The 22225-nt window shown below is 41.1% G+C and overlaps 1 protein-coding gene across 3 annotated transcripts in view; it reads left to right on the forward strand.

Annotated features, from left to right (window-relative positions):
• Positions 1-14128, forward strand: part of LOC140737581 (polycomb group RING finger protein 3) — a 184877-nt gene extending 170749 nt beyond the window's left edge. For 2 of the 3 annotated variants that reach the window (XM_073064016.1, XM_073064019.1), the window contains exon 10: positions 6498-14128. In XM_073064016.1, coding sequence (XP_072920117.1) covers positions 6498-6581 — 84 coding nt within the window. In that variant the 3' untranslated portion in view covers positions 6582-14128. Of the gene's footprint in view, positions 1-832 lie in introns of all 3 variants that reach the window. The other variant, XM_073064017.1, reaches the window with a different exon arrangement.
• The last annotated feature ends 8097 nt before the right edge of the window (positions 14129-22225 follow it).

Consider the following 22225-nt stretch of genomic DNA (forward strand, 5'->3'; position numbering starts at 1 on the left):
AAAGGTTCAAGTACATGCATCACAGATTCCTCTCCCTTCTCTTTCTTTGGGTTGTGTCCCTCTCCTCTATCTATGTCCATAGCAGTACCTTTAAGTTACATCTGCCATGTTCTGTACCTGTCTCCAGTCTGTGTCCCTTTAAAATGGGGTGCCACAGTAGTGTAGCAGTTAGCAGAGTGCTATTACACCTTGGTGCGTCAGAGTTCAATTCTGACACCACCTCTAAGGAGTTTGTAAGTCCTCCCGCGACCATGTGTGCTTTCTCAGGGTGCTCAGATTCCTGCCACAATCCAAAGTCATACCAGTCAGTAGGTCACTTGGTCATTGTAAGTTGACCCGTGAATAGGCTAGGATTAAATAGGTGGGCTGCTGAGCAGCGTGGCTCGTTGGGCTGGAAGGCCTCTTCTGTGGTGTATCTCTAAATCATTACATAAATATGAACTGGAGGAGAGGGAGAGGGAGCGGCAAGGGCTGGAAGAGGAGATACACACCTTCAAACAAAGGAGAGACAATAAAATGGGGAAGAGTTGGGGGCTGGAGGAATAGAGCATTAAATAGAGGGGTAGGATAAAACTGGAGAAAGAGACAATAGAAAGATTGCAAACTCTGTGCTCTAAAGATTGCTCAAAATGGGTATAGCTCGCCAGAGCTGAGGTGATTTGATTTATTGCTGTCTCATGATCTGATACATGGGCCAAAGACATTTCAGAACAGCAATGTTTAATTTCTGCACAGAAAGAACATTGAACTTATTTGGAAAGACCCTTTATTAAAGCTATGAAATGTGATTTATGCTATATAACACTTTATATACCTCTCTCTCTTTTCAAAGAAATCGCCACTTCTGCTACATTACAGGCCAAAAATGGACCTACTATGACATCAAGTTTTATTGCCAGCTGAACTTGATAAGGTGCAACCTTTGCAGAGACTGTCACCCAGCACCCAGACAATGCATCACTGGATCTAGCATGTGGCACACACCAGCAAAACGCACATACCAGATCAGAGGTCCTGCTCAACTGGGACCGACTCAACAGCAGCCTGCTTCTGTGCTCTCTCCTAACCTTGTGTTGGAAACGCTCATGTTTAAGTGGGTTTACGTCATAATGTTATTATGAAAGGATCAAATGAAATTGCACCAAGACACTTTTTTATACCTGGTTTCTAAAGACAATGCAGTGTGCTGAATTTGATGTGTTAGGCGGCTTTGTTGTGGGCACAAGAAGTCTTTTCTAGTTTACATTTTGACCTTTGCTTTAGCAGCTCTGTGATTTGGAAATGTTTGAATGATGTTTGAATTAAGCTGTGGGTTACTTTGGCTTTCTTATTTAAAGGACCTTTGGAAAAATTTTTGTAGTTTCAACTCAAAAATTGTGGACTGAAGTTGGTAGATTTTTAAAAAAAATCTAATTGTGTGAAATTGCCCTGTTCACTGTTTGAACAATATTAACCCATGAGTTTGTGACTTTATGAAACACAGAGTCCACATTTTTCAGATAATTCTGCTTCTAGGTGCAGATTCAGGGTGATATTTAACCCTTACTTCAAAATTGAACTTTTTTTTTTACAATGTCAATGTTCCAGTTTTGGGGAACTACATTACAGCATTATATAATGCACTACTCCCTGTCTGTTTCCTGGCCTTGAAGCTGTAGAAATGGCAGCATTCAGTATGAGCACTGGCTAGAAACGTACTCCAACATCTGGTGGAATCTAATCTGCCTCTGCAATTGCTTATAGCCATTCATATTCAGTCCTGGCAGATTAGTCCCATTCATGGTCACATGTCCCGTCAGCTATATCAGTTGCTGAATAAATATTAAATTGCCTATTTAAATTGTTTAATGAGAGATTTCTGTGGGATTTCCAAGTCTTTTGGTGCGATAGGTTGGTAGATAGTTAAAATTATCATTGTTTTTATTGTCTGTTTGCAATGACCATATATCTTCCATTGGGATGTCCACCACTCTCCAAAAGGATATTCTCAGGAGAGGTGGTATCTGCCTGTTACATCCATATTATTTTGAGACACTGTAAGAAAAGGATTTGGTGCTCACCTGTGTTAAGCGATGAAACTGTTGCTCCCGGTACTTTGATAAGAACACTATTCATATGCCAATTGGGAACGGTGGAAGACCTTGGCTGCGGGAGAGGATATCTGATGGCATTAGTGAGGGTTTATCCTATATTATTAATGGCACATTCTGAAGGATTATATATTTATTGCAAATTATATTATAATTATGTGTTTTAGTTCTTGGTATGTGGTGGGTTTTGTTTTGCACTGTGTACCAGGTTTCTAAGATAAGCAGCCTCCTTTCTAAAAGGTAGTTTAGCATTAGAGTTGTGCATTAATATACCAGGGCAGAGTTATGCTTGTATAGTGTGCTTGTAAATATTTTAATGTGTATAACTGACTTCAAAGATGTTGATATGGAATGTCTGACCATTGCAACTGTGTACAGTGACTCACAAAGTACTATTTTTGGCAGCGATAATTAACATTTTTAATCTAGGCAGCAAGAAAATTAACAAAATTACAGTGTCTATAATTTTTATGACAGATTAAATTAAATATTATTTCAAAACTGTATACATGTTTTAAGGGATCTCACAAGGAGGTTTTAAAATGTTTGGTTACGTGGCTTGAAGACAAAATGTTCTCTAATTTTCTTGTAGAGCAAACACTGAAGGACACTGCACTAACAGAATGAACAGGCTTTTCTGTAGGCATAGTTCAGTGTTGCTGTAAACAGAACCTGTAGGACAATAAAGAAACTTGCACAATGGAATATTCACTTATACTGGCCATCCTTTTCATAAATTTCATAATTACCAATATTCATAACTGATTCCACTTTAAAGTTGTTTGGTCGTCCATTTTAGTAGATAGTTAGCACATCCATAAGTGGTCTGTTTCATTTTGAAATCTACAAATAAATTGGAGTTTCTTTACATTTTAGTAACTTTAGCTGATTTCGACACCACAGTAGCATAGCGGTTAACGTGATGTTATTCAGTTCAGGGCATCGGAGTTTGGAGTTCAGTTCCGATATCCTCTGTAAGCAAGTTTGCATCCTTCCCTTAAGAACATGGTTTTCCTCTGGTGCTCCAGTTTCCTCTCACAGTCCAAAAGCATACTGGTCAGTGTAAATTGTCCTGTGATTAGGCTGGGATTAACTTGGTAGTTTCTGGGTGGCGAGGCTCGGAGGGCTGGAAGGGCCTGTTCCACACTGTATCTCTAAATTTAAGAAAATAAATAAATGTTTGGTGAAATTTTACAGAACATTGCAAAGGGGCACTGAAGTGTATCGGGTAGCAGAAGCCAGGCATAGTCCAGTAGAATTCAGAACTGTTCCTCTACTGTCAGTTTATTTCCTGTCCATGACCACAGCTAATTGAAACTATATCTTCCATGTAAAATCTGCACGAAGTATAATGCGCCTTATGCCCAAGATTTATATTTTATTTAAAGTGTATCATCAACCATAAAACCAAGAAATTTTAATGTAAATTCATTTAGTGACAGTGCAGTCTTTTCTTTCAGCCCTAGCATTTCACTTCATGTGTTCATTCTGTCTGTGCTCTTTCCTTCAGTCATAGAGCGCTACAGCATAGAAACAGGTCCTTAGTGCCATCTAGTCTGTGCCATTTAATGTCTCTCCTGCAGCTTTCCTCAGAATGAGCTGGACTCAGTGAAAAACCCTCCCCCTGTTCTAGGTACTTACTGGAGATAACCTATATTAATTGAACAGGTTTGGCTACTATTCCAACAGTTGTTTCACTGTTACAGCTTGTTTGACCATTGTAGAGAACACTGAATCAGCCACGTAATCACGCTGGGATTTGCTGAAACTCTTGGTTGGTGGTCAGCTCAGGGCCACGGAACTCGGTGCTCATGCTTTCATTACCAGAGTGGTGGGGCTTAAACATACCAGTGTCATGTTACTCCACACCATCTTCCAAAATCAGGAGTGTTTAACACAAAGGTGCTTGTGTTGCTTCATTATCTGCATTGGCTTTTGGAAGAATGGTGCTTGAAGCACAATGTTGACAGTGCAGAGTTGGACTGGTATGAACAGCTTTAGGGTATACAACAGAATGCCTGTTGCTGAGGATGAAATATTTTTCTGCACCAAAGGCAGGAAAGCTACGGAGATTGCATTTTAGTACGTTGAGTTTATGTTATTATTTATGTAGTCAGTTCTTTGCAAAACAAAAAAAAGCCAAGATAGTTTACTGTATCAGTGTGAAAAACTACAGCAGATGTATTGTTTAATTTTAATGAACTCTTGCATAGATTTAACTGGTATCATTGAACAAGTCAGACAAAAGATATGAGTGCCTTTTACAAAATCTTGTCCATCTGTAGATGTTGTAGTGAATGGTCCCTTTGACATATTTCCAATAACCACTCAGTGGTTAATGAAGATCATAGTGTATGGATGCCACAAGTTTTAGTGGGGAGATTTTCCTATCCTGAGAAGAGCTGTGTGAAATGTATCATTTCAAACTGTTTTAAGTAAGAAAGCCAAAGTGAAGTGAAGATGACAAAGCTGAGGAAGCCAGCATTTGGAATTTTTGATTTTCAATGCTGACAAAATGTAACAGTCCAAAACTACAATCCTTCAGACTGTGAAGGTAGGTATTGATTTTGAGTTCTGTTTTGTTAATGCTACTGGATGAGTGAACAATTTAGATGGGACTTGTTCAGAATGAGAATATTTTAAATCTTAAATATTTGCTCCTCATCTGTTGTTCAAATGGGAGTACTATGTGACATTAGATGAAGATAGTCTGAACTGTTTGCTCATCCTGATTTTCTGTTTGCCTATTATGTTGTTTTTGATACGGAAAGCATAATGTCTCTGTATGGATCTCTCTATGTGGTATCAGAACAGTATTATGTATACCACCTTTTACTCCAACATGAATCAGTGCTTTTCAAAGGTAATATTGTAAGTGGGCCTTTAAAAACAGTTGGCTGGGTCTGAGAATTATTATATACTGTCTAACTTTATTTTCTGTTGAGCTTTGCATCTATGATCTGCTTCATTGTCATAGTAACACCAGAGCAAATGAACTTGCAATAAGCTTTGCCACCAATTTAACCTGAATTACTAGGTACATTTTTTAGCTCTCTGGTACAGTGAGGTATTTCTGTGGGATTAGGCACAATATTTACAGCAGCTGTTTGCATTAGGAATTGAGTTAATGTTTTTATTGCTTTAATCTTTGCAATAATTCCCTCATGGTTGGCAATGTCCATGTTTCACACCTGTTTTGACTTAAATCTTTAAAAACCTTCTCTCTTTTAGTGTTACGGGAATATACTGTATATTCTCAGCAAGTGGTGGGTAGGGAAGTGTAGTTGAGTGCTTACAAAGGCCATGAGACTGCCCCTCTTGTTTAGTAAGGTTGTGGCTGATGTGTGTTCAAACTATATATCAATCTTTATCTAACATAAACTTTATTAACATAATCCTTCAATCTCAGATTTAAAATTAAAAATAATGTATCATCAGTTGTGATTGATAATTGAGTTCAAGTTGATGTAATTGTGTTTACAGCCAAATGAAACAATGTTCCTCCAGACCAAGGTGAACACAGTACCTGTAACTCACACACAACACATAAAATAATATTACCACGAATAAATTAACAAGTAATAAGGTGCATATACGATACCAGTTAAGTGTAACTCTACTGGTGCTTCATACTTGAAGCTCCGATCTTTCACTATTGCTTAAATATAAAGTTGTTTTCTTGCTTTGCTGTTGAATGTGTTCATTCTAATTTTAAACCCTGTTTTTCAGTCATAGACTCCCCAATCAACAGAGATAGTCTCTTTGCCAATGGTACCATTTGCTATATTGAATGATATCATCCTTTATTTTTCTAAATTTTAGGGAATTTGTCCTTTATTTTGGTTATTTTTAAATTTTGGCATTGGGAAGTTATTCTGGTAAAACTGCACTGCAGACCTCCAAAGCAAATACGTTGCTGAAGGATGCTATCCAGAACTGCTTAAAACTCTCTAGCTGAGGTCTAACCAGGATTTTAATTAGCACTGATATGTTATTTCTTCTATCTTTCTGTATTCTGTTTCTTCGGATAGGCTAACTTTCCAGTAGATTTTGATTATTTTTGTGACATTGTAATGATCCCCTCTGTGAACTTCTGTCTCTTTGGACCTTCTGCTCTTTTAGCCTTGCACTGTTTAGAAATTTCTCACTGTCCAAGGAGCATGAGCAGCTCTGTAACCTCTAGTGTTAATGCTTTTACTTGCACTGTTTACAATCGTGGCTTCCCCTCTTTCCATTAAAGCCATTAATAAAAACAGAGAAGAGTTGTTTTACAGGTCACTGCCTGTATCAGCATTTGCTTGTTATCTTGCCACTTCCTTAACCAGACTAGTACTGTATTTGATTCCAAACACTTAAACTTTTGCATTGGTTGACTTTGTAATGATATTTCTCCATTCACTACTTCAGGGAATTGGATCAACTTCTGGGGCATGGCCATCTTCACAAATCAACTCTGGCTCTCATTCACCGCCACTATGTTCAATCACTTAGTCCATCCAGACCTCAATTCCCTGGCTACAGATGTGATGGTAATTGATATACAATTCCCTGCTCGCTTAAATAATGAAGTAATCTGCACAATTTTTCCAGTTTATAGGAAAAATTCCCAAATCAAGGACAATGCAGGTTTCTATTGGATTCTGAAAGGATCCAGCCTGGGTTGGAACCTGCCTGGTCCTGGTGATTTGTTGTTCTTTATTATATTACCATTGATTTCTTTATGCTTAACTTTTTGTGAACCTCTGCCTAGTTGAGTTTGTTTTCTTGTTTCCTTGGGTTATCTTCCTCTGTTGTAAATACTGATGCAAAGTATTTTCATTCACCATTTGCCCTTTCTTCTTGCCTAGACATTATTTTCATGAAATTTTTTAGTAATAATGTTATTCATACTGGCAAAACTTTCATGTATGTTATTGATGGGTGGATGACCTGTTTAAATCCTGTGTAATTCTAGCATTCTAGTTGTGGGAATCTATCTACCTGCTTCCAAGAATTTCGGCATTTAAAAGGGAAAACGGAAACAATAGCTACAGTTCTATTTTCTGTCCACTGTATTTTCAGCCTGATATCAAAGCTTGTATGTATTGTATAAATGCAGTGCTTATAGACCAACCTGTAGTGTTGAGTGAGCGTGCTCTTGGAGAACGATTATTTTACATCTTCTGTAATGAGTGATTTCTTGTGGAATTCTGCTTTAGTGAGGCTGAATGAAAATACAATTCATGCTGTGAATGCTGAGGGAATGAAAGTGTGCTTTTGTACGAAAAGCTATCACTGGGCACCATATGAATACAAAAACAGTCCAAATTCACAGTGTATCTGTCTCACTTTCAACAGGATGTAATTGCTGGGATGAGGACATCAGTAAGGGAGTGAACGCTGAGTGGTGCTAAAGTGCTATCTTGCACCTGTAATTTCTAGCACATCATATTAAAGCATAGATATCATTTGACCTGTCGAGCCTGTTCCAGTTCAATGCAAGAAGTATCACCATTCCCACCAGCACAATTGCCCTGTGAGTTCTTGCCTTTCCCAGAATCATCCAGTTCCCTTTTCAGACCTGATCCTTCCCTTGATCTGCCCTTTCTATACCCTGTTGTAACCCCTTCAGAACTTCTCTGAAAACAATCCCAGCTCTTCTAGTCTTTCCGTCACCCAGAAATATTTGAATAGATCTCTCTCCAAAGTCTTGGCATTTCTCTCTATCAACATGCAACATTCACAAACGGCAGTATCTGTGGAAAAAGAAGTATAGTCAAAGTTTTGGGCCAAATCCTTTGGCAGGAGTGGAGAAAAAAAGCTGAGGAGTAGATTAAAAGATGGGGGCAGTGGAAAGAGAAACACAAGGTGATAGGTGAAACCTGGAGGGGGAGGGATAAAGAAAACTGGGAAGTTGATTGGGTGAAAGAGACAGAAGCCATAGAAGAAAGAAAAGGGGTGAGGAGCATCAGAGGAGGTGGCAAGGAGATAAAGGTGAGATAGGGAAAGGGAATGGGAAATGGTAAAGGAGGGGTGTGGGGGGGGGGGGCATTACCAGAAGTCTGAGGAAATCAATGTTCATGCTATCAGGTTGGATGCTACCCAAGTGGAATATAAGGTGTTAAGTGTGGCCTTATCATGACAGTGGAGGAGGCCATTAATGGACATATTGGAATGGAAATGGAAGTGAAATTTCTGCTTTCTGTGGGGATTGCTCCCTACGTGGCTCCTTTCTCCATTTGTCCCTCTCCAGTCCTGTAAGGGTTTCGGCCTGTATCATTGACTGGTCTTTTTTCCACAGATGCTGCCTGGCCTGCTGAAGTTCTCCAGCATTCTATGTGTGTTGCTTGGATTTCTAGCATCTGCAGATTTCCTGTTGTTTGTGATTGCATCTCTGTATGGAACCTAGTGGATATCTGGCAGAAAAACAAGTTGGAATGAACTGAATAGGCTGAATGGCCTGTTTTTGTGCTGGAGTGTTGTATAACTTTATTAGCCACCCTCTATCCTTCTGTTATCTCACATGTAGCTAGCATGACATACACATCTCATCCATGGCCCTGTCATTCTTTCCCTATCTTTTTGAAGAGTTCTAGCATATGCTTGGTTGGGCCCCAGGTATCCAACCATCTCTATGTACTTTAAAATCACCAGCATCCCCTGTTTGTAATGTGGGTATGTTTTAAAACACGCACCCCTCCCCCCCCCCCCCCCCCCCCGGAGGAACACAGCAGGTCAGGCAGTATCTGTGGAAGGGAAGAAACAATCAACATTTTGGGCCGAGACCTTTCATCAAGACAATGGGATTTGGCCCAAAACACTAACTGTTTATTCATTTCTATTGACGCAATGCCATGGTAGCATAGCACAATGTTATTACAGCTCGGACTGTTCTGGAGTTCCGAGTTCAATTCCTACGCTATTCTGTAACAGCTTTCTGTGTCCTCCCAGTAGGGTGCATGGATTTTCTCTGGCTATTCCAGTTTCCTCCCACAGTCCAAAGACGTACCTGGGTAGGTTAATTGATCATTGTAAGTTGTCCTGTGAATAGATTAGAGTTGAACGGGGTTGCTGGGGTGGCGTGTCGAAAGGCCGGAAAGACCAACTCTGTGCTGTGTCGCTAAATAAATAAACAGACAAACGAATGGACAAAGAAATAAATGAGTATTCTGTCATGTCATGCTACTTTCAAGATGGGTGAACACAACCGGTCCCTCTGTTCACAACTATTGTCTCTCTATACTTTTTGCCAAAGTACGATATAATTTCACACACCTCTGGGTTAAGTTTGGTTTGCATTTTGCCTGCCCATTCACTTAGCTTGTCTGCCAACTAGAAATGTAATGTCTTCTCCTTCATCACCACCATACTTGCACACTCTGAAACATCACGTGGAGATGTTGCCCTGCACACCATATCAAAATCAATAAACTACGGAATGAAAAGTAGTGGTCCTAACACTGACCACTAAAGGGTGACACTGAGTTCCATCCTCACTTGATAGTTCAGCACCTCTCTATGCTTGCTGCCTTTAAGACCATTTTCATTACATGCAGATGGAATCTAGAGCAGACTTTCATGTTGGAATTTATCAGTTGCCTCCTGAAAATCCATGCAGTTGACATTGACTAACCTCTGGTTTCACATCAAAAACTTCTTATTGAACATGATTTGTCTTTAACAAATCTCCACTGGCTGTCTTTTATCATCTCTATGGGATTAAAATAGATGGGGTGCCCACTGGTCAGCATGGGTGGGTGGGCTGAATAGCTTATTTCCATGCTGTGTACCTAACTTAGAGTCAGAGAGTACTTCAGCACAAAATTGGGCCTTTGGCCCTTCTAGTCCATTGGAAGCTGTTTTTCTGTCTAGTCCCATCGACCTGCAGCTGGACCACAGCTCTTCATACCACTCCCATCCATGTACTTACACAAATTTCTCTTAAATATTGAAATCAAGCTTGCATCCACCACTGCTGCTGGCAGCTTAGTTCACACTTTCGCCACCATCAGAGTGAAGAAATTCCCCTTCATATTACCTTAAATATTTCACCTTTCACCCTTAACCCATGACCTCCAGTTGTAGTCTCAGCCAAACTCAGTGGGAAAAGCTTGCTTGCATTTACCCTGTCTAGACCCTATACTTATCCTCTTCTGTAAGTGCCAATAATTTTTTTTCTTTAACTGGTGTTCCTTAAAAGTTTCTCCACCACCAAGATTAAACTGACAGCCTCCATTGCGTGGGATCCGTGTACACGTCCTTTATTTGACTGTTTCTTCCTTTCAATCTAATGCACTCATTTAATCTCACAATAACGCACCAATTACCTTTTATCATTATTTGTTCCTGCCACTCTATGATAGGCAATGCAGGAAGCAGATTTGAACATTATCACATTGACCAAAAATAATGGTATATTGTTTTACAAAATGAATCAAAGAAGTGAAGGTATTCTGCAGAATCCATAATATCTCTACAGCTGCACCTAAGGGACTGCACACTCATACTGATCTTTCAGCAAGGTTAGACAATAAGTAGAGTTGGTTTGCATTCTTTGAAATGTTTAGTTCATAAACGTTGAACACTACAGGCCCTTTAGTCCATCATGTTGTGCCTACCTACATAACCCTCCATTTTTCTATCATTCCTGTGTCTTTCTAATCAGGCTACATTTCTCCAAATGCTTGCAAATCCTGTCTCTCATAATCTTCTCCAGTAGTTTGCTCACCACTGAGGTAAGACTCATAGGTCTATAATTCACAGGGTTATCAGTATTCCCTTTCTTCAACAAATAAATATCAGTTGCCACTCTTCAATCATCTCGTATTACTCCCATGGCCAGTGAGGATGCCAAGATCATAGTCAAAATAAATATTTTGGAATTTATATAATGAAGTCAAAGTCTGATACTTATTTCAATGCTCAGCTGTTGGTGTATGAACATCTTTTCAGAAGATCAAATATATTAACAAATTAATGTGAAGTCATTTTTATATATATGTATATTGATTTAATCAGTGTACAGCTCAGAACAATTACACATCTTCCACTTGTGTTCCACAAGTAAAGACAGAGTGTTCAAATATTCAGAAGTCAGGCCAGCAACTGTGAAGAAAAATGCAGTTAACATGTTTTTTTCACTTACATAGAACAAAAAATATTAGGAACAATCAGCTGGTCGGCAACAGCTGTTGAAAGTGAAACAGTTAAAGTCTCCCTTTGTTAGAACTGAGAAAGAGAAACCAAGTTTGTTGTCAGTGGTGAACTGGGTGTGGTGGGTAGAACAAAGGGAATATCTGTGACAGGATGAGACAGTGAATGAAGCTGGCAGTAGGAGATTCAGCTAATATTAAGTGAACAGCAAGAGTATGGACTGATCTCAGAGCAAGTGATAAAAATAACGTTGTGATGGAAGGCAACAGTGTACTCAGAAGGAGTTGTGTCTGTGTTGGCAGTCACTGTGTCAATGCAGGATGTTGGAGATACAGTACTCACTTTCCTGGCTTCAGTCATTGGGAGGAGACATTAGCTCTGTCTCTCCACTGTTATGATCAGGGATGCTACACTTTCCCATTGCTTTCTGTACGTATCTGCAGTTTGATAACTGTAAACACTGAAGTGCCCAATCTGAGGAAGGCTGATGTGGACGTTGGTCATACCTTTGATGTATTGTTTGCAACCTTGTCCACTATGAGGCTGGTGTGTAGGCACACTCATGTTCTAGCACCACTGAGGCAAAGACCATGTTACTGTGAAAGGACCTTTGTGCCAGCCTACTAACAATGGCCTAGTATTTCAGCTTTAAAGTAAGTTAATAGTAGTCGAGCAGTATTTTCTACATGTTGACATTACCACTACAAACTTCACTTTTACACACAATTCTGATGCTCACCTGTATATTAAGAAGCTTTTTATTAGTGAGGTAAGTTGGCTTAATAACAGTTTTGCTTAAACCTTCTTGTAAATACAGGTTGTTTGGTGCTAACTAACCATGCTGTGATAACACAGTTGTTCCAGTCTCCTGATTAAATTGGGCAGCAGATTAGAGTGCTGTTGCCATACAGGGCATGCTGACAGCTTCAGATCTACACTCAGCATTCCAGTTGTGATCACAGCTGTGAGCTAACCAAGGTGCAGCTTGGGTGTCTCTTCAGAAACCTCTATCAATCTACCACTGAGTTGGTACAAATCCTGTACAGATTAATCCTCTGGCAGTGGCCACTGATGTGGGTATGATTACTTGCCAGCTTTACTGATGAGTTATTTCTCTCAGAAATAGAATAAATAACAGAAATTACAATGTATGACTTTGGCCTTTAAAGACACAGTATGTTTGGAGGACAGTACAGAACTATGGAATCTGACATAATTTGAGGAAATTACTGTGGTGGAACAGTGCTAGTGTGGGGAGTCCGGATTCTCCAGAACCATGGAACAGTGTCCATGTGGAGAGTCCGGGTCTCCAGAACCATGGAATAGTGTCCGTTTGGAGAGTCCAGGTTCTCCAGAACCATGGAATAGTGTCCATGTGGAGAGTCCAGGTTCTCCAGAACCATGGAACAGTGTCCACGGGGAGAGTCCCGGGTTCTCCAGAACCATGGAATAGTGTCCGTGTGGAGAGTCCAGGTTCACCAGAACCAGGGAACAGTGCTAGTGTGGAGAGTCCAGGTTCACCAGAACCATGGAATAGTGTCCCGTGTGGAGAGTCCAGGTTCTCCAGAACCATGGAATAGTGTCCGTGTGGAGAGTCCAGGTTCACCAGAACCAGGGAACAGTGCTAGTGTGGAAAGTCCAGGTTCACCAGAACCATGAATAGTGTCCGTGTGGAGAGTCCAGGTTCTCCAGAACCATGGAATAGTGTCCGTGTGGAGAGTCCAGGTTCCCCAGAACCATGGAATAGTGTCCATGTGGAGAGTCCAGGTTCTCCAGAACCAGGGAACAGTGTCCGTGTGGAGAGTCTGGGTTCTCCAGAACCAGGGAACAGTGTCCACGTGGAGAGTCCAGGTTCTCCAGAACCAGGGAACAGTGTCCACGTGGAGAGTCCGGGTTCTCCAGAACCATGGAATAGTGTCCGTGTGGAGAGTCCAGGTTCACCAGAACCAGGGAACAGTGCTAGTGTGGAGAGTCCAGGTTCACCAGAACCGTGGAACAGTGTCCGTGTGGAGAGGTTCCGGATTCCAAGAATCCCTCTCAGTATCTTAGTTATCTAACTCCTTTATTGACTCCCATGTAAACATTGATTTATGCTGCCTTATTCTGTTATCTTTTAAGAATAGCATCACTCACAACCAGAACTGAACTTGGTCATCATATTTGAAGAGTATTTAATTTATAAAGTGTGTTTATTTGTGCAGGAGGAAAACAGGTTGGTGTTTCAGAAATGTTCCGGCATTCACATTTTCTAACAAACTGAAAAAGGTAATTTCAACCTTAGGGTTGGTTCTGGCACTTATTCTCAAATCATGAATGTTTCAGATTGGACAGTAATCAAGTCTGTGCAGGTGGGGTCAAAGCTGGATTCAGATATGTTTAACTGAGTTTCAAATATTGTACAGAATTAGAGTTTAATGGATTGTGGCTGCTTGGCAGGTCACAGTTCATACATCAAAAAGGAAACAGACATTAAAATGGAACTGTTTGTAACTGACCCATGCTGACTGAGAATATTTTGCCGTGTGTTACTGCAGGACATCTCCCTGCCACCAACTCAGTGACAGCTAACACAGTGAGAATTGGAATCACATGGTTTCTCAGTATTTTCTGTTGTTTAAGAGATTCAGATGAATGAGATAACATCGCGGTCTGCATTAACATAACTTTCTTGCAATGAGTTTGTAATTCTAATGGAAAACATCTCCTTAAGTAAACTCTAGTTACCAGATAATGAAAACCACTCAGGTTTACATCAGAGATCCATGTGAACAAATACTCTCACTAAGGCACCACCCAGTTTATAATAAACTGTTGTGATGATGTATTATTCCGCTACTTCAAATGTCTTCTGTAATGAGAATGTTTTGTATGCTTCATGTAAATTAAACCACTTTTTAGCCCTATAATGTGCAGAATTCTTTTGTTCTGTCAATTAAATAAATTATTATATTTGTGAGTGTGTTTCACATGTTATCCTATTTATTGTGTTCATTAATTCTAACAGTGCTGTCACACAACTTTGGTTGCTATTGAGAAAAGGATGGGATAATTCAATAGCAAATTAAGGAACAAAGAGATCATGTTTATCAACATTGCCTTTCTTACTTTTCCAAGATGTCAGAGGCCAAAATAGTCACAACACTGCAGCAGCACAGAAACGGGCTGTAGGAAGGTGCAGGATAGATGTATTCCAAAAACAAAGAAATACTCAAATAGCAAAATAGACAACCATGGCTGACAAGGGAAGTCAAAGCTAATGTGAAGGCATAAGAAAGATCATACAACAAAGCAAAAAATAATGGGAAAATAGAGCATTAGGAAGTTTTAAAAAACCTAACAGGCAGCATCTAGAAGAATCATTTGGAGGGAAAATATGAAATATGAAAGCAAATTAGCAAACAATATAAAGTGGATATAGGACTGCTAGAAAATGAGACCAGATAAATAACAGGGGACAAGGAGATGGCAGATGAACTAAAATGAGTATTTTTGCATCTGACTTCACTGTGGAAGACACTAGCAGTGTGCCAGATGTTGATGGGTGTGAGGGGAAGTGGTGTGTGTAGTTACTATTACAAGGGAGATGGTGCTCACAAAGCTGAAAGACCTAAAGGTACATACGTCACCTGGACCAGATGAACTACACCCTAGGGTTCTGAAAGAGGTAGCATTAGAGATTGTGGTGGCATTAGTATGATCTTTGAAAAACCTTTGAACTCTGGCATGGTTCCAGAGGACTGGAAAATCGTAATGTCACTCCATTCTTTAAGAACGGTGGGAGGCAGCAGAAATGAAATTATAGACCAGTTAGCCTGACCTCAGTGGTTGGGAAGATGTTAAGGATGAGGTTATGGAATACTTGGTGACACAGGGTAAGAAGGAAAATCTCATCTGATGAACCTGTTGAAATTCTTTGAGGAGATTACGAGTAGGATAGATAAAGGGGATACAATGGATGTTGTATATTTGGACTTTCAGAAGGCCTTTGATAAGGTGCCACACATGAAGCTGCTTACCAACTTAAGAGCCAATGGTATTTCAAGAAAGTTACTCGGCATGGTTAGAGAATTGGCTGATTGGTAGGGGCAGCAAGTGGGAATAAAAGATCCTTGTCTGGTTGGCTGCCAGTGACTAGTGGTTTTCCGTGGGGGTTGGTGTTGGGAGTCTTTCTTTTTATGCTATTTGTCGATGTAGATGATGAAATGGATAGCCTTGTTGCCAACACGAGGAAATCTGCAGATGCTAGAAATTCAAACAACACACACAAAATGCTGGTGGAAACCAGCAGGCCAGGCAGCATCTATAGAAGAAGCACTGTTGACGTTTGGGCTGAGACCCTGACGAAGGGTTAAACCTCTTGAAATGAATGCTAACATTGCATTTGCATTCCAACTCCATCTGCAAGTTAACCTTTAGGTTTTGCACAAGGACTCCCAAATCCCTTTGTATCTCAGATTTTTGGATTTTGATCCCATTTAGAAAATAGTCCACACATTTATTTCTTCTACCAAAGTGCATAACAATCCATTTCCAACATTGTATTTCATTTGCCACTATTTTGCCTATTCTGCTAATCTGTCTTAAGTCTTTATGCAGCCTACCTGTTTCCTCAACAATACCTGCCCCCATAAGGTTATTTTTTTTTCTCCTTCCTTTCTTTGTATGCTGGCCAAGGATAGTGAAATGCTCCTTTTGTGAGATGTGGGAAGGCAAGGAGACCTCCAGTGTCCCTGGCAACTACAACTGTGAGAACTGCTTCCAGCTGCAACTTCTTACAATCTGTGTTAAGGAGCTGGAGCTGGACCTGAATGAACTCTGAATCATTCAGGAGGCTGAAGGGGTGATGGGCAGGATGTATAGATATGTACAGGTGGTTACACCCAAGGTGCAGGACACAGGAAACTGCATGATAATCAGAAAGGGGAAAGAGGTAAGTAGCGAGTACAGAGCACCCTGTGGCCATCCTCCTCAACCACAGGTAGATCACTTTAGATATTGTCAGGGGGGATGACTTTACAGCGATTCTCTGACACTGCCTCTGTGACTCAGAGGACAGAGGGGAGAAAAGGCATGGTATGGTGAAAGAGGATTAGTTAGGGGAACAGATAGGAGGTTCTGTGAGTGAGAATGAGATTCCCGGATGGTATGTTGCCCTCCCGGGAGCCATGTTTGGGGATATTGTGGATTGAGTTCTCAGCATTCTTAAGTGGGATGGTGAAGAGCAAGAAGTTGTCCATGTCGGTACCAATGATAGGGTAGGACGAATGACGAGATGCTGCACAGGGAGTTCAGGTAGGTGCTAAGTTAAAGGGCAGGACCTCTAGGGTTGTGACCTCAAGATTGCTACTTGTACCATATGCTAGTGAGGCCAGAATTAGGGAGATTATACAGTTTAATATGTGGCTAAGGAGTTGGTGTAGGAGGGAGGGCATAAAATGTTTGGATCATGGGGCTCTTGTCCAGGGAGAATGCAACCTGAACTGGAAGGGGGACTAGTATCCTAGTGAGAAGGTTTGTTAATGCTGCAAGATGTGGCTTAAACTAGAGTTACAGAGGGATGGGAACCAGAGTGCCAAAACAGAAAGTGGAGAGGTTGTGGAGATAGATGTTGGTAAGACTTCAGACAAAGTCGGGAATCAAAAGGTTGAGCATGGTACAACTAGCGTCCTGAGCTCTGTATATTTCAATGCAAGAAGTACAGTATGAAAGGCAGATGATAGTGCTGAAGATGAGGTAGCTAGTTTACAAAAAGGCAATGTGTCGTGAGGAGAGGTGGCTGATAGGGCAAAACTACAGTCAACAGGATGAGTTGTAAAGGCAGACAAGATAAGTCCATGAGACATAGGAACAGAGTTAGGCCATCTGACCCATCAAGGTTGCTCCACTATTCAATCATGGCTGATCCTTTTTTTAATCTCCTCAACCCCAGTTCTCGGCCTTCTCTCCATAACCTTTGATGCCATGTCCAATCAAGAACCTATCAATCTCTGCCTTAAATACACCCAACGAGGTGGTCTCCACAGCTTCATGTGGCAACGAGTTCCACAAATTCACCACCCTTTAGCTAAATAAATTTCTCTGCATCTCTGTTTTGAAAGGGCACCCCCCTATCCTGAGGCTGTGCCCTCTTGTCCTAAACTCTCCCACTATGGGGAACATCCCTTCCACATCTACTCTGTCTAGTTCTTTCAACATATGAAATGTTTCAATGCAATTCTGCCCCTCCCCCCCCCCCCCCCCCAATTTTTCTGGATTCCAGCGAGTACAGACCCAGAGCCATCAGGCGTTCCTCGTATGATAACCCTTTCATTCCTGGAATCATCCCTGTGAACCTCCTTTGGACCCTTTCTAATGTCAGCACATCTTTTCTAAGATGAGGGGCCCAAAACTGTTCACAATACTTAAAGTAAGTCATCACATCCTTGCTCTTGTATTCTAGACCTCTTGAAATGAATGCTAACATGGCATTTGCCTTCCTCACCCAAATCAACATGCAAGTTAACCTCCAGGGTATTATGCACAAGGACTCCCAAGTCCCACTGCATCTCAGGTTCCTGGGTCTTCTCCCCATTTAGAAAATAGTCCGCATATTTATTTCTACTACCAAAGTGCATGACCATGCATTTTACAACATTGTATTTCATTTGCCACTTTCTTGCCCATTCTCATATTCTGTCCAAGTCTTTCTGCATTGTATCTGTTTCCTCAACACTACCTGCCCCTCCACCAAACTTGGTATCATCTGCAAACTTGGCAAGAAAGCCATCTATTCCATCATCTATATCATTGATATACATCATTAAAAGCGGTCCCAACACCGACCCCTGCAGAACACCACTAGTTACTGGCAGTTAACCAGAAAATGATCGTTTTATTCCCACTTGCTGCTTCCTACTAATCAGCCAATGCTCTAACCACGTTAGTAATTTTCCTGTACTACCATGGGCTCCTAACTTGGTAAGCGTCCTCATGTGTGGCACATTGTCAAAGGTCTTCTGAAAGTCCAAATATACAACATTCACTGCATCCCCTTTATCTATCCTAGTAATCTCTTCAAATAATTCCAACAGATTTGTCAGGCAGGATTTTCCCTGATGGAAACCATGGTGACTTTGTATTATCTTGTCCTGAGTCACCAAGTACTCCATCAGCTCATCCTCAACAATTAACTCAAACATCTTCTCAACCACTGAAGTTGGGCTAACTGGTCTTTAATTTCCTTTCTGCTGCCTTCCTCCTTAAAGAGTGGAGTTGCGTTTGCAATTTTCCAGTCCTCTGGCACCATGCCAGAGTCCAACAATTTTTGAAAGATCATTGCTCTTCCCTCCACAATCTCCACTACCTCTTTCAGAACCCTCGGATGCAGTTCATCTGGTCTGGGTGACTTGTGTACTTTAAGAGTTTTCAGCAGCATCTCCCTTGTAATAGTAGCTGCACCCTCTTCCCTCACACCCTTCAACATCTGGCACACTGCTAATATCTTCTACAGTGAAGACTGATACAAAATACTCATTTAATTCATCTGTTATTTCCTTGTCTCCCGTTATTATTTCTCCACCTCATTTTTTAGTGGTCCTATATCCACTCTTATCTCCCTTTTATTATTTATACACCGTACTTGAAATAGCTTTTACTATCCACTCTGATATTGTTTGCTAGCTTGCTTTCATATTTCATCTTTTCCCTCCTGATGGTTCTTTTAGTTGTGCTCTGTAGGGTTTTGAAAGCTTCCCAATCTTCTGTCCTCCCACTAACTTCTGCTTTGTGGTATGCTCTCTCTTTTGTTTTTACTTTAGCATTGACTTCCAGTGTCAGCCACAGTTGTACTATTTTGCCATTTGAGTATTTGTTTTTGGAAAACACCTATACTGCATCTTCCTCATTTTTCCCAGAAACTTATGTCATTGCTAATCTGCTGTCATCCCTTCCAGCAACTCCTTCCAAGTTACTTTGGCCAACCTCTCTCTCATACGACTAATGTCCTTTACTCCACTGAAATGTTGCTACATCAGACGTTACTTTCAATCTCGAGTTGAACTCAATCTTATTGTGATCACTGCCTCCTTAAGCTCCCTAATTACCTTCATTCATTACATAACACCCAATTGAGTATGCTGATTCCCTGGGAGGCTCAACGACAAACTGCTCTAAAGCCATCTCATAGACATTCAACAAACTCACTTTATTGAGATCCGTTACCAACCTGACTTTTCCAATCGACCTACATGTTAAAATCTCCCATGACTATCATAACATTGCCCTTTTAATATGCCTTTTCTATTTCCCACTGTAATCTGTGGTCCACATTCCAGCTACTGTTGGGAGACCTGTATATAAATGCTATCAGAGTTCTGTTTTCTTTACAATTTCTTAACTCAACCCACAAGGATTCAACATCTTCTGATCTTCGCTGGGCCCGGATGAGATGTACCCCAGGCTACTGTGTGGGGGGGGGGGGGCGAGGGAGGAGATTGTTGAGCCTCTGGTGATGATCTTTGCATCATCAATAGGGATGGGAGAGGTTCAAGAGGATTGGAATGTTGTTCCTTTATTCAAGAAAGGGAGTAGAGATAGTCCAGGAAATCATAGACCAGTGAGTCGTACTTCAGTGGTTGGTAAGTTGATGGAGAAGATCCTGGGAGGCAGGATTTATGAACATTTGGAGTGTTACGGACTCAGCAACAATAAATATATGAGTGAGGCAGGGGTTTTTATAACCAATAAAACATTTATTAAACACTGAAAAACAAACCCCCAAAAGTAAACAAATCACTAACGTAACTGGAAATCAACTGCTGTGCGGCAGCTTGAACAGTTCTTAAAGCAATGAAGCTTAAACAGTTCTTAAAGTGATGTTGCAAAAACAGTTCTTCAAAGTAGTATTGCAAAAGTTCAAAATTCTTACAGACCATTTAAGGAGAGACTTTTTAAGACAATTTAAATTCTCTTTCGCGTCGTCTTGCTTCAGTTCCCAGTTGAACTATACTTTTCCCACGAAGAATTTACGGAGATGGAAAATGAAACGGCTTAAAGGCACTGACCTTTCCTTTACAAAACTGTTCCCAATCCTTTCTGCTATTCACAGGGACTAACACAGGCACAGTCAACGAATTCCTTCCGAATGAGGATCAAACATGGTTGAACCTGTTTCACCGTCAAAATCGACTTTCCTCGATCCTTTAACTCCCGAACTCCAATCTTCACTCTCCACTGATTCTCAACTAGCAGTATTATAAAGAAACTGCTGGCAATGACCTTTTAAACTTTAGGCATTAGATAAACTCCATTTTTCAACTAAACTGTGTCATAATATTAAATCACGCAGTGGCATGAAGTCAACATGGCAAATCCAGCCACGAACTGCCCCTCCTCACAGGGAGGGGTCCTCCTTTTATACCCTGTAAAAAAAAACTGTCACATGACCTCTACTGGCAGGAAAATGATGTCACTCCACCATCACAACAAGACCATTACCTCAAGTCCAGTATAGCTTCAACACCCGTCACGTGACAAGGGTACCACTGTCACGTGTCACGGGTACGTAACAGGAGAGGTATAATGTAATTAGGAATAGTCAGCACGGATTTGTCAAAGGCAGGTCGTGCCTTATGAGCCTGATTGAACTTTTTGAAGATGTGACTAAACACATTGATGAAGGTAGAGCAGTAGATGTAGTGTATATGGATTTCAGCAAGGCATTTGATAAGGTACCCCATGCAAGGCTTATTGAGAAAGTAAGGAGGCATGGGATCCAAGGGGACATTGCTTTGTGGATTGAGAACTGTCTTGCCCACAGAAGGCAAAGAGTGGTTGTAGCCGGGTCATATTCTGCATGGAGGTCAGTCACCAGTGGAGTGCCTCAGACCCTTATAGGTTCTGGGACCCTTACTCTTCATGATTTTTATAAATGACCTGGATGAGGAAGTGAAGGGATGGGTTAGTAAGTTTGCTAATGACACAAAGGTTGAAGGTGTTGTGAATAGTGTGGAGGGCTGTCAGAGGTTACAGCGGGACATTGATAGGATGCAAAACTGGGCTGAGAAGTGGCAGATGGAGTTCAACGCAGATAAGTGTGAAGTGGTTCATTTTGTTAGGTCAAATATGGTGGCAGAATATAGTATTAATGGCAAGACTCTTGACAGTGTGGAGGATCTGAGGGATCTTGGGGTCTGAGTCCATAGGACGCTCAAAACAGCTGCACAGGTTGACTCAGTGGTTAAGAAGGCGTACGGTGTATTGGCCTTCATCAACTGTGAAATTGAGTTTACGAGCCGAAAGGTAATGTTGCAGCTATATAGGGCCCTGGTCAGACCCCCATGGAGTACTGTGTTCAGTTTTGGTCGCCTCACCACAGGAAGGATGTGGAAGCCATAGAAAGGGTGCAAAGGAGATTTACAAGGATGTTGCCTGGATTGGGAAGCATGTCTAATGAGGATAGGTTGAGTGAACTCAGCCTTTTCTCCTTGGAGCTACGGAGGATGAGAGGTGACCAGATAGAAGTGTATAAGATGTTGAGAGGCATTGATCATGTGGATAGTCAGAGGCTTTTTCCCAGGGCTGAAATGGTTGCCTCAAGAGGACACAGGTTTAAGGTGCTGGGGAGCAGGTACAGAGGAGATGTCAGGGGTAAGTTTTTTACTCAGAGAGTGGTGAGTGCGTGGAATGGGCGGCAAAGGTGGTGGAGGTGGGTACGATAGGGTATTTTAAGAGCCTTTTGGATAGGTACATGGAGCTTGGAAAAATAGAGGGCTGTGGGTCAGCCTAGTAATTTCTAAGGTAGGGACATGTTCAGCACAACCTTGTGGGCCGAAGGGCCTGTATTGTGCTGTAGATTTTCTATGTTTTACTGATTTGTTGCCATTCTTTCCCAGCAGAACCATGCCTCCCCTCTGCCTGCCTTCCATGCAACTTCTGACTGCTTACACCTGCAGATCATAGTGAGGATGTGTTCTACAAATTACAGTGGGAGATAGAAATGCATGCCAAAAGGGCAATGTTACAAT

Source organism: Hemitrygon akajei, chromosome 13 (assembly GCF_048418815.1).
Source record: "Hemitrygon akajei chromosome 13, sHemAka1.3, whole genome shotgun sequence".
NCBI classification, from domain to species: Eukaryota; Metazoa; Chordata; class Chondrichthyes; order Myliobatiformes; family Dasyatidae; genus Hemitrygon; species Hemitrygon akajei.